This window comes from Loxodonta africana, chromosome 26, assembly GCF_030014295.1.
Source record: "Loxodonta africana isolate mLoxAfr1 chromosome 26, mLoxAfr1.hap2, whole genome shotgun sequence".
Classification (NCBI taxonomy): domain Eukaryota; kingdom Metazoa; phylum Chordata; class Mammalia; order Proboscidea; family Elephantidae; genus Loxodonta; species Loxodonta africana.
Genome location: NC_087367.1, coordinates 38,713,333 through 38,726,647, shown reverse-complemented (window position 1 = coordinate 38,726,647; position 13,315 = coordinate 38,713,333). Strand labels below are relative to the sequence as shown.

Below are 13,315 nucleotides of genomic sequence, written 5' to 3'. Positions count from 1 at the left end.
CCCATCCTGACTCCCTCAAAGAAGACTCCACAAGTGCCACCAAAGCTTCTCTTTGATCATCTTGTTCGTGTTCCCTGACTCCTGAGAAAGCCCTGTAATCATGAGGGTAGATGTACCTGTACCACCTGGTCCCACTTCCCTGCTTGCCCTGTGCCCTCAACTCCCCTTACTGGCATCTTTGTCATGTTGAGCCCCTGGTCCAGGAGGGGCCTTGTATTTGCAGAGACATATAGCAGCATGTCTTGTAAGGTTTGGTAATGCGTGCTTGCCCCGACAATGGGCCTCCCAGCACCTTGATGAGGCTGACAAGCAAAGTCGGTACGTATGACACCCAGAACACAGAGACACGTCCCACCTTCACCTTGCCCAGTGTCATTTTTCCTTCTTCCCGACATCCCACAAAGACACACCCCAGTCTCAGCACTTTTTACCGCACCTAAATCGTTTGGTGATTTCCTCACAGTTTTTCCTTTTTTGTCTTTTATTATATTTTTAAGTATATATCTCTAAAATATAAGGAGTCTCTTGTTTTTAAGGAAACCCTGGTGGTGTAGTGGTTAAGAATACGGCTGCTAACTGAAAGGTCGGCAGTTTGAGTCTACCTGGCGCTCCTTGAAATCTCTATGAGGCAGTTCTACTCTGTCCTATAGGTCACTATGAGTCAGAATCAACTCAATGGCAATGGTTTTTTTTTTTTTTAAGTATGAAAACATAAGCATTGTGCCATCATCATACTTAAGCAATTATACATAATTTCTTATTACCATCAAATATTCAGGCAATGTTAAAATTTCAGTTATCTCATAAATGTATTTTTTTTTTAGTTTGAATTGAGATCTAAATAAGGTGTACACATTGTGTTTGGTTGATATTTAAATCTTTAATCCATAGGTTCCTCCTCCATCTCTATTTTATTTCTTGCAGTTTACTTGTTGAAGAAACAAGGTTATGTACTGTAGAGTTTCTGACAAGCTGTTTGGTTGATTGCATTTCTGTGGTGTAGTTTAACATGTTCTTGTGTTTCCTGTAGCTGGGAGTTGAATCTAGAAAAATTCAAGCTCAATTTTTTGGCAAGATTACTTCATAGGTGGTTTGTGTATGGAAGGCATGTAATGTGAGAATGTCTCTCTTTTTTTTTTTTTAATTTTTATTGTGCTTTAAGTGAAAGTTTACAAACCAAGTCAGTCTCTCATACAAAAACTTATATACACCTTGCTATTTACTCCTAGTTGCTCTCCCTCTAATGAGACAGCACATTCCTTCCCTCCACTCTCTATTTTGATGTCCATTTGGCCAGCTTCTGACCCCCTCTGCCTTCTCATCTCTTCTCCAGATAGGAGCTGCCCACATAGCCTTATGTGTCTACTTGATCCAAGAAGCTCACTCTTCACCAGTATCATTTTCTATCCTGTAGTCCAGTCCAATACCTGTCTGAAGAGTTGGCTTTGGGAATGGTTCCTGTCTTGGGCTAAGAGAAGGTCTGGGGACCATGACCTCTGGGGTCCTTGTAGTCTCAGTGAGATCATTAAGTCTGGTCTTTTTACGAGAATTTGGGGTCTGCAACCCACTGCTCTCCCTCTCCCTCAGGGGTTCTCTGTTGTATTCCCTGTTGTAGTCAGGCACCATCTAGTTCTTCTGGTCTCAGGCTGATGTAGTCTCTCATTTATGTGGCCCTTTCTGTCTCTTGGGCTCATAATTACCTTGTGTCTTTGGTTCTTGTCTTTCTCCTTTGTTTTCCAGGTGGGTTGAGACCAATTGATGCATCTTAGATCGCTGCTTGCTGGCGTTTAAGACCCCAGACGCCACTCTCCAAAGTGGGATGCAGAATGTTTTCTTAATAGGTTTTATTATGCCAATTGTCTTAGATGTCCCCTGAAACCATGGTCCCCACATCCCTGCCCCTGCTACGCTGGCCTTCGAAGCGTTCAGTTTATTTGGGAAACTTCTTTGCTTTTGGTTTAGCCCAGTTGTGCTAACCTCTCCTGTATTGTGTGTTGTCTTTCCCTTCAAATAAAATAGTTCTTACCTATTATCTAATTAGTGAAAACTCTTGTCTTCCCCACTCTTGTAACCATCAAAGAATGATGTTTAAATTATTTCTCGAGTTCTTATAATACTGGTCTCATACAATATTTGTCCTTTTGCAACTGACTGATTTCACTCAGCATGATGCCTTCCAGATTCCTCCATGTTATGAAATGTTTCACAGATTCATCATTGTTCTTTATTGATGCGTAGTATTCCATTGTGTGAATATACCATAATTTATTTATCCATTCATCCGTTGATGGGCACCTTGGTTGCTTCCATCTTTTGCTATTGTATACAATGCTGCAATGAACATAGGTGTGCATATATCTGTTCGTGTAAAGGCTCTTATTTCTCTAGGATATATTCCAAGGAGTGAGATTGCTGGATCGTATGGTAGTTCTATTTCTAGCTTTTTAAGGAAGCACAAATCGATTTCCAAAGTGGTTGTACCATTTGACATTCCCACCAGCAGTGTGTAAGTGTTCCAATCTCTCCACAGCCTCTTCAACATTTATGATTTTGTGTTTTTTGAATTAATGCCAGCCTTGTTGGAGTGAGATGGAATCTCATTGTAGTTTTGATTTGCATTTCTCTAATGGCTAATGATTGTGAACATTTCCTCATGTATCTGTTAGCTCCCTGAATGTCTTCTTTATTGAAGTGCGTGTTCATATCCTTTGCCCATTTTTTAATTGGGTTATTTGTCTTTTCGTAGATGAGGTTTTGCAGTATCTTGTAGATTTTAGAGATCAGATGCTGATCAAAAACTTTTTCCCAGTCTGTAGGTAATCTTTTTACTCTTTTGGTGAAGTCTTTGGATGAGCATAGATGTTTGATTTTTAGGTGCTCTGGGTTATCTAGTTTCTCTTCTGCATTGTTAGTAATGTTTTGTATACTGTTTATGCCATGTATTAGGGCTCCTAGCATTGTCCCTATTTTTTCTTCCGTGGTCTTTATCGTTTTAGATTTTATATTTAGGTCTTTGATCCATTTTGAATTTGTTTTTGTGGATGGTGTGAGGTATGGGTCTTGTTTCATTTTTTTGCAGATGGATATCCTGGTATGCCTACACCATTTATTAAAGAGAGAATGTCTCCTTTTTTGATGTTTCCAGTCATTGATCATTTCCTCATTCCTTTAATTCATTGTCGTTGTGTTCTTGTTGCAACTCATAGAGACCTTATAAGACAGAGTAGAACTGCCCCACAGAGTTTCCAAGGCTGTAATCTTTATGGAAGCTTAACTGCCACATCTTTATCCCATGGAGTGGCTGGTGGGTCCCAACGCTGACCTTGACCACCGTGCCACCAGGACTTCTGTCGTAGTCATCTAGTGCTGCCATAACAAAAATACCACAAGTGGATAGCTTTATTATCTCATGGTCTAGTAGGTTAGAAGCCCAAATCTGGGGAGTCAGCTCCAGGGGAAGGCTTTCTCTGTGGGTTCAGGAGGAAGGTCTTTGTCATGGATCTTCCCCTGGACTAGGAGCTTCTCCACCCAGGAACCCTGGGTCCAAAGGTCGCATGTACTCTGCTTCTGGGCTGCTTTCTTGGTGGTTTGAGGTCCTCCAGTCTCTCTGCTCACTTTTATATATTAAAAGAGATTGGCTCAAGATACAATCCAATCTTGTAAATTCAGTCCTGCCTCATTAACATAACTGCCACCTATCCCACTTCATTTAACATCTTAGAGGTAGAATTTACAACACATAAGAAAATCAGATCAGATGACATAATGGTAGACAATCACACAATACTGGGAATCATGGTCTAGCCAAATTGATGTACATATTTTTGGGGGACACGATTCATTCCATAACAGCTCCTTATTATTAATTCATTAGAGGCTGTAAAAGGGTAATTATGTCAGTCAGTTCCCTGTTGATGGACAGTTGTGTTAGGTCTTTTACTATTACAAATAGTGTTGTAATAAATTGCCTTGTGCATGTGTCTTTATATACTTTTGCCATTATATCATTGGAATAGATTCCTAGAAGTGAGATTGCTGGGTCAAAGGATAAAAGTATATGTATTTACTGGTGTTTTAAAAAAAGCACTAGACAGGAAGGCCTACCTTATATTCCATGAAGTGTGGTTTATTGTTTGTTTGTTTTTCCTAATTCCTGTGTTCTGTTCTTTAATAGAGTTAGATTTTTCTTTTCTTTTTTTTTTTTAAGCACCCATCCTTGTGAGTGTGGGGAAGGGGGTCTGCCCTATGGCACAGCCCAAGTGTGGGGGAATTTATGAGCACATGGACCCACTGCCAACAGCAGGCAGTGTCTGCAGCGGTGTGTACACCTGAGTATCAGGAAAGAGTGACACTGGGGTTCAGCCAGCATGCAGATTACAGGGGAGGCCTGGAGTAAACTTCCTCAGATGGCAGGATTGTTGACACAGGAGGAGGAAAAGTTTGCAGCTGAATAAACCATTCATGTGGCAGGTTCGAGGCAGGGAGGGGTAGGAGGGCCAGGGGCATAGGTGGGGCATCCAGTAGTGCAGAGACCCCTGGGCCCTGCCATCACCTGCCACACGGTCTTGGCCTGTTCACTACCATCTCTGGCTTCTGTTTCCCTATCCAGAACTTGAGAGGGTAAGAAGGGGGCAAGGGTGATCTCTGACAGCTTTGGCTCTCTCTGCTGTTCTGGGCCTTGAGGGCTGGTATGGCCTGGGGAGTAGCTGTGAGCCCTGGGCCGTGGCATTTTCCAGGGGGTGATCAGAGTCCACTTGTTGGAGGCAGAGAAGCTGGCCCAGAAGGACAACTTCCTGGGGCTCCGAGGCAAGTCAGACCCCTATGCCAAGGTCAGCATCGGCCTGCAGCACTTCCGGAGCAGGACCATCTACAGGAACCTGAACCCTACTTGGAACGAGGTGTTTGAGGTGAAGGTCTCCTCAGTCTTCTTTGGCTACCCTCGATGCCCTTCGAGCTCAGCTCTGGTTGTACTAGGCACTGACAAGGCAGGGCCTGGCCCTTGGGGCTTTTACATATCTATGGGGGCAACACTGGACCAGAAGAGGAGGCCTTGCATGCCAAAGAACTTGAGAAGGGCAGGCAGGTCTGTATGGATTCTTCTTTCCACATCCACCAGGCTCCATGAGGTGGGGCTTCTCTGGCCCCTCTGGAGGGCCAGCCTGTAGATGATTCCTACCTCCCTTCTCCACCAAAGTCAGATTCCTTGGAAGTGAAGTTTTAAATCAAAGGAGAAACCCTCAGAGGCACAGTTCTCTGCTCCAATCCTCTCAGCCTCCCCTGCCAGAGCCACACACCAGTAGCCTGAACTCTTCCTAAGGCCAACCACTATCCCTAGTACTTGAATGGTGGGACCCACAGCCTGTTAAGGCTGTGAAGGCCCTGCAGATTACACATTCCAGGGGATACCTCTTTGGTGACTGCCCCGCCCTCCCCTCACAGCACAACATCTGGAAGCTCTGCTACACTTGGGGTGTGGAGGTGAAAGCAGGGGTGATAAAATGCAGCTTCCTGGTGTCCCAGATTCATTGACCCTGGAGGATCAGCTGGGAAGGTGCTCTGAAGCTATAGACCCCATGTAGAACACAGCAGCTACTGTCACCCAATCACCATGGGCTTCCACTTGTTGTCTCTAATCCTCCTCACTGTTCCACAGGGGAGGAGTACCACTCCCCTTTTATAGGTGGGGTTCCTGAGGTGCTAAGGAGGGCAGGAATCTGCCCAGGGGCTCCCAGCTGGCAGGTGGTGGGGCCAAGATTTGTCTCCCCTTGGGTCACTCATGAGATCTGCTTCACCAGAGGTGTGACTTGTAGGTCGAGACATCTCTCTTTCCCTCCAGCTCATAGTGTATGAAGTCCCTGGGCAGAGATCTGCTTCACCAGAGGTGTGACTTGTAGGTCGAGACATCTCTCTTTCCCTCCAGCTCATAGTGTATGAAGTCCCTGGGCAAGACCTGGAGGTGGACCTATATGATGAGGATCCTGACAGGGACGACTTCCTGGGCAGGTGAGGACAAGGGCAGAGCTGGGCCTGGGGCAGCTTTCCTTCCCTGGGTGTGCTGGGCCAGGCCTTAAGGCTCAGGGAACTTCAACCCTTTCTGGCCACTCTTTTTTTTTTTTTTTTAAATAATATTTTATTGTGTTTTTTAGTGAAAGTTTACATAGCAAATTAGGTTTCCATTTAACAATTTCTACACAAGATGTTCAGTGACATTGGTTATATTTTTCACAAAGTGTCAACATTCTCATTATTTCCATTCAAGTTGTTCAATTTCCAGTAAATTAGTTTCCCTGTCCCATTATCTTCTCATCTTTGCTTTAGAGCAATTGCTGTCCATTTGGTCTCATATAGATAATGTTTTAAAGGAGTGCAGTGCTCATGGGTGATATTCTTTATTTTATGAGACAATCTGTTATTTAGCTAAACATCAAGGAGTAGTTTTGGTTCAAGGTTTAAAGAGTTTGGGGCGATAGTCTTGGGGAGTTCTCTAGTCTCAACTGGTCCAGTAAATGTGGACTTTTTAAGAATTTGAGTTCTGTTCCACATTTTCCTCCCACTCTATCAGGATCCATCTATTGTGGCCCTGATCAGAATGTGGTCACTCTTGATACGACAAACGTGTCAGGCAACTAGCCCATATCTCCACATTTCTGCCACAAACCTCCTTCCCAGATACCTCCTGAGTGCCCAGTCCTGAGTCCTGGGGTTCTGCTTTCTTCCCTCTGGAGCTGTTGGTAGGGGTCAAGGCTGGCATGGATGGCTAGGTGCCCAGTCCCAAGGAATCCTTGCCATCTCACTCAGAGGTGGAACACAGAACCTCAGGACTGTAGAAAACTGGAGTGGTAGGGGTGGGCATCGCTATCAAAATTTCAAATTTACACGTTTTTCGGCCCAGCAGTCCCAATTCCAGGATCTCCTATGAAATAAAAGCATTAGTACCTGAAATGTTTATTGCAGAAGTATCTGGTAAAAAAAAAAAAAAAAAAAAAACCTCTGGAGACACGAATATTCAACCTCAGAGGACATTGGCTGAATGTCGAAACAAATTTGCTATTGCCAAACTACAGAATATTCTGCAGCTATTAAAACTGATGAGTAGGATCTATGTGTACTGACCTGAGGATGTCCATGATGTATTAGTACAAGGAGGGAAAGCAGGTGTGGAGTAACCTATGCTATTGGACTCCGTTTTCAAGGGGAGGAGCCCTTGAGGATGTATGTTTGCCCGTGTTCAGTACCAGGCTGTTCACACTGCTCATCTTGGAGGGTTTGGGTGAGGCCGTGAGAGACGAAGTGATAACCAAGTCTTTATACCCCTCTGTGCTGGCTGACTTGTTTCCATGAACTTGTAATTGAAAAGAAAAAAGTGGGCATAAAACAAAATGGGTGGAGCATAATCTGACAGTTGAAGAAACAGCTCACCACCAGATGTTTTTAATTTTAATGAAAAAACTTGTACTTTTTATAATGTGCAGAATAGAAATGTGGCTTTTGGCTTATGTTTTATTTATCTGATTTCAGGTGTGTTTTGAGCTCAAGCACACATTCTAACAGTTCATTAGAATTACATTTGCCCTCTGGTTTGGGCCAGGTAGGGGGGCACACTGGAGGTGGGTGTTGCCTCCTCATACAAGGGTGACAGCTACACTTATCTCTGGGAGGGCACCCGGGGCAGTTTTGGAAATGGGGACATTTGGAGTTACAACAATGACTGGCGGAGGTGGTGCCACTGGTATTGAGAGGGCACAGGACTGGGAAGGTAAATTCCTGTGATGTACCGGCAGTCCTGTACAAGGAAAAATCATACCAGCCAAAATGCCAGTAGCCCCATTCAATTAGAAATCCAGAGTCAATATGGCCAGGAGCCTCCGCTTGTCCCACGTGGGGATGGGGCTGCCTGCCTCCCCAGCCTCGATGGTTAGAGTCCTCCTTCGCTCAAGTTGAAGCTGGTCTCCCAATGGTTCCTTGGGGCCTCGCTGAATAACATCCTCTGTCTTGATGGCCCCACTCAGATAGTTGATAGTAGATTTCAGGGTGGGCCTCTACATTCTCCTTGACTTACCGTCTCTGAGCCAAGCACCTCTCCTTGTGTCTTCCAGCCTGCAGATCTGCCTTGGTGACGTCATGACCAACAGAGTGGTGGACGAGGTAGAGTTGGTGCCTGGGACACAGGGTTTCAGTGCAGTGCCCCTCCCATGGACAGCTAGTCCTGTGAACAGGGCCCTTCTCTGCTGGGCTGCATGCATGCTCAGGGGAAGAGCTGGGTGAGGCACAGATGAGTCCTGAGAGCCCTTCAGACTCCAGTAGGAAGGATCTTCCCTGGCAATGCCCATAGGCCAAGGACCCCCAGCAGGGGACAGTTGCATTACAAGGGAGGGCAGGCTGGGCCTGTCAGGAGGGCTTTTCCATCCCAAAGTGGAGCGCTTTTGTCCTTGTGTAACCACATCTTCCAGTCTCTCAGAGCCCAGAGCCCACCCACTGTGGGCTAGGTCACTCTTCTAGTCTCTGTTAGGCCCTCACTGGGCACAAGACTGAGTGGTAACTCAGGGAGAGGGTCAGTAGCATCTCCCTGCCCTTTGTCCCCTCCCCTCCCTGCAGTGGTTTGTCCTAAACGACACAACCAGTGGGCGGGTGCATCTGCGGCTGGAGTGGCTTGCACTGACCACTGACCAGGAATTTCTGGCTGAGGTGAGTACAGTGTGTCAGGGGCCCTTGAGCAGAAAGGCGAGGGGGGGAGCATGCAGTGGGATGGCCCACGTGCATGAGGGGAGGGAGGGAGTGGAGCCAGCCCTGTCTCCTGGAGAATATGTCACAGCCCATCAACACACAGAGCAGCTCCTGATCCATCTCAGCAGACAATCTCAACCATCTCCAGGGAATATGGGGTCCTTAGAGCTCTGTGTCATTGCCTATCAGCCTGGTTCATTTGGGAAATCCATCTCTGTCTCTAACTTGAATCTGCCATGCTGCAGTTATATTCTCAGCCTCAAACGAAAGCTAGATTGTGAGCGATCTTATGATTAGTATGGAGTGCAATGGCTGGCTGGCTTCTTTCTGACACAGGCAGTTTCTTCAAAACCAGACTGTTTCTCTGCTACTGCTTGCAGGACCCTGGCAGCCTCTCCACCGCCATCCTTGTGGTCTTCCTGGAGAGCGCCTGCAACCTGCCGGTGAGTGGTGACATGGCCTAAGTGTCTCCCCTGGAAGCACCTCATGCCTTCACTTTCCGCTTGTCTCTTCTGGGTGCTACTCACTTATTATTCTTGTGCTACAGAGAAGCCCTTTTGACTACCTGAATGGTGAATATCGAGCCAAAAAACTCTCTAGGTTTGCCAAGGTAAGTGTGTGTGTGGCTGAAAACACAAGTGAGGGCAGGTCACAGCTTCTCCTCCCCTGAGTCACCACAGCCCTATGTCTTCCGGGCCATGGTCCATGCACACACAACCTGGGGATACCAGAGCTGCCATTCAGCAGTCTGCATGTGCGAGGTACAGGGGTTGGCAGCTCATCCCTCACATTCCTTATCTCTGAGCCATTCAATGACTGCGTCAACAGTTTTTATTGACATTTTACAAGCAGGATTCAGAAGGTTAAATGCCTGAGTCCCACAGCTAAAAGGAGGAGCCAGAATTGGACTCCATGCCATCTGATTCCATAGCTCATGCTCTGGGCCCCACAGAACAAGAACCTGTGCCCAGCCAGGCCCCACTTGGTCTCTGGTCTTTAACTTGGAACCTCCTGGGGGTCAGTACTGTATAGTAATGGCAGCCGAGGGAGCCTGGGTAGCACCCAGGGCCGCCTTCTCTCAATGGGAAGCAACCGGCTGGGCCTAGGTCCCACTGATACTCCCAGGGAATGAGGGTGTCTCAAGGTAACATTGACAGTGCCGCCATTGTTTTTGTGGATTTTTTCCTTTCACAGAATAAGGTCAGCAGAGACCCTTCTTCGTATGTCAAGCTATCCGTAGGCAAGAAGACACACATGAGCAAGGTAAGACAGCTGTGGAGTGTAGCCTTGGGGTAAGGAGATGGGAGGAAATGGAAGTCTCTAGGATGGGTCTTGATTGATAACTGAGGGGAAAAAAGGATTGGCAAAAACAATGGCTGAGAGAGGCAAAAAGGGAGGGAATTAGCTTGCACTGAACCCCTAGCAGGTGCAGGACACAGTTTTGACACTTTGTATTATTTCTCACAATAACCTCACAAAATCATTTTTTTAGTCCATTGAGGATCAGAGATTAAATGAGTTGCCCAAGGTCACGTGCTAGAAAGCAGCAGAACTAGCCCAGGCCTGGCTCTAAAGCCCACATCCTTCCCACTACACCATGAAGTTTCTCAGTCCAGCAGCAGAAATCTGTTGGCCCCCTTCCCCAGGGAGTAAACTTTAATGCTCATGTGATTTTCAGTCCCTGTAGAGCTTCCTGGCAAAGCACTTCTTGCCTTGAGTCTGGTTGCCCCTCCCTAGCTGCTCCCACTGGCTGTAGTGTGTGTGGGTCTGGTCCCTGGGCAGACACATAAGAAGGCTCCCAAATGTGCCTGGTGGCCAGACTGAGAGCATAGGAGCTAGTATCCAACTCTGCCCAAACTGACCCTTCAATGATCTCTTCCTCCTCTGTCCCCAGACATGTCACCACAGCAAGGACCCCGTGTGGGGCCAAGTGTTCTCCTTCTTTGTGCACAATGTGGCAGCTGAACGGCTACATCTGAAGGTATGCTTGAAGTTGCGCTCTTGGAATAGAGTTTTAGGAGGAATGGGAGCTCGAAGCACACCTTGAGTAGATTCTTGGTGTGGTACATAAGACCCACCACTTGCGTGCAGGAGGGAATAATGAGGCCCCCCCCCCCCAAGGCCTCATCTCCATGAGGCTGCTGTATGAGGTCACTGGGGAGGAGGCTGTGGAAGGACAAACCCTCATGTCTCTTGGCTCTTCCTGCAAAAGGGCCTTTCTGGTTGTTACACAACACCCAGAGTGGCCTGTGTTGGAATATGGACGTTGATGATGATGATGTACTTCATTAAAAAAAAAATTCATTTAATCCTCACAGAATATCTGTGGAAAATCGATATTATCTTCTCTATTTTACACATGAACAAATAGAGGCTTAAACAATGACTTGTCTAAGATATCATGACTAACAAGTGGCAGAACTGGGATATTTTGGGGTCCTCTTCACGCTCTGTTTCAGGGACAAAAGCCCTGTCTGGATGTCCGATCATAGAAGAGCATAACTCATCTTACCCTAAAGCCCCCATGGCCCTGAACATTTGACATATTGGACTCATAAGATTATAAGTGCCTCTTCCCTAAGTCACTCTTCTCACCTGACTGAAGGCAGGGACCAGGCCCGGTTCATTCCCAATTCCCAGAACAGGATCAGATACCAGTAGTAGCACAGTACATACTGAGGTGAACCCAGACTCAGCTGGGGCCCAGATTGTGTGGGAGTGGTAAGGGTGGGGCTTGGTTCTCCTCTCGTTCTTGCTCACTGCACAGGTGCTTGATGATGACCAGGAGTATGCTCTGGGAGTGCTGGAGATCCCCCTGTGCCAGATCCTCTCCTGTGCAGACCTCACCCTTGAACAGCGCTTTCAGCTGGACCTCTCGGGCCTGGACAGCCTCATCTCCATGAGGCTGGTGCTGCGGGTAAATTTATCCCCTAACCCTAAGAGAGGGAAGTGGAACTCTGATCATGGAGCAAGGTGGACTCTGTCTCCAGAGGACTTATGGGCAGAAGAAGTCAGGAGATATATTCAAGTTTACTCCTGGCTGAAAGAAGCCAGGAAATGAATTTTTTAAAATTCATTTTGGAAAATTGTCGGCTCTTATCTTTTCAAATATAGCCTCTCTGTCATCCTTTTAATCCTTTTCTAGATCCTTCTATGCTATGCTGGACTATCTCATCCTATCCTCCATGTCTCTTGAACTGTCCTGTCCTTCATATTTCCCATCTCTTTATCTCTTGGTGCTACATTCTGGCTAACTTCCTTAGCATCTATCTTCCAAATCACTAATTCTTTATTTGGCTATGTCTGATCTACTGTTTAGCCCTGGTGGTGCCAGTGCCCAATGGCTGGCAGTTCCAATCCATCAGCCGCTCCTTGGAAACCCTCTGGGGCAGTTCTACTCTGTTCTTTGGGGTTGCTATGAGTCAGAATTGACTAGATGGCAGTGGGTTTGGTTTTGGGTTAATCTGTTTTTAATTTTGATGACCATTTTTCTTTTTTTGGCTTTAACATACAGAAATTTATTTTCTCACAGTTTAACCCATGAACCCATTGCCATAGAGTTGATTCCGGCTCATAGTGACCCTATAAGTGGCTGGTGGATTTGAACTGTCAACCTTTTGGTTAGCAAACATTTAACCACTGAGCCACCAGGGCTTTTCACAGTTTGTGAGGCTAGAAATCTGAATATAGGGCACCAGCTTTAGGGGAAGGCTTTCTCTGTTGGCTTTGGGGGAAGGTCCATGTCTCTTTTCGGTTTCTGTTCCTCAGTTGGAGCAATCTTCACATGGTGGGGCATCTCTCTTCCCCCATCTCTGCTTGCTTGCTTCCTTGCTTAATTTGCTCTTTTATACTTCAGAAGAGATAGATTTAAGACACACCCTACACTAATACTGTCATTAACATAACAAAGAAAACCCATTCCGAAGTGGGATTACATTTACAGGTATAAACCCCACCCACTGCTGTTGAGTGGATTCCAACTCATAGCGACCCTATAGGACAGAGTGGAACTGCCCCATAGAGTTTCCAAGGAGTGCCTGGCAGATTTGAACTGCCGACCTCTTGATTAGCAGCTGTAGCACTTAACCACTATGCCACCAGGGTTTCCATCTACAGGTATAGGGGTTAGGATTTACAACACGTATTTTTGGGGTACACAATTCAATTGATGACCATTTTTCATTTCTTTTAATTTTCTCTTTTCCAAATCCATCTTGTCTTTTTTCCATGGTGTCTTGTTATTGTTTCATGTTTCTACCCTGACTTTAATCATTTGAAAATATTTATTTTATAATGTATATGCTTGTTAATTCTATTATTTGAGTATCTTGGACATCGAATTTTGATGTTTGTTGTGTCTGTTGTTCATGGTAGCTCATTTGTGTTTTGTAATCTGGGCTGTTCTTTATGACCTGGATTGAGGTTGCTCTCTTCCAATATGGTTCTGCTTTTGCTTCAGCCAAGCACACCAGGTACATTACAAACCTGGGTCCATTTTTATGGACAGGCTAAGATAGACACATCTTGTCATCGATCCTTGCTGGTGGATGGAATTTTTATTTCTACACTACTTTTTCACTAAAGATATCAC

General features: G+C 45.9%; 1 protein-coding gene across 1 annotated transcript in view; it reads left to right on the top strand.

The window, feature by feature from the left end:
* Positions 1–13,315, top strand: part of ESYT3 (extended synaptotagmin 3) — a 65,564-nt gene that overhangs the window by 38,176 nt on the left and 14,073 nt on the right. Inside the window, exons 9-17 of the mRNA XM_064277259.1 lie at positions 4,737–4,907; positions 5,921–6,003; positions 8,097–8,145; positions 8,596–8,685; positions 9,105–9,167; positions 9,272–9,334; positions 9,919–9,987; positions 10,619–10,705; positions 11,492–11,641. Of these exons, the coding sequence (XP_064133329.1) occupies positions 4,737–4,907; positions 5,921–6,003; positions 8,097–8,145; positions 8,596–8,685; positions 9,105–9,167; positions 9,272–9,334; positions 9,919–9,987; positions 10,619–10,705; positions 11,492–11,641 (825 nt within the window). The remainder of the gene's footprint in view (positions 1–4,736; positions 4,908–5,920; positions 6,004–8,096; positions 8,146–8,595; positions 8,686–9,104; positions 9,168–9,271; positions 9,335–9,918; positions 9,988–10,618; positions 10,706–11,491; positions 11,642–13,315) is intronic.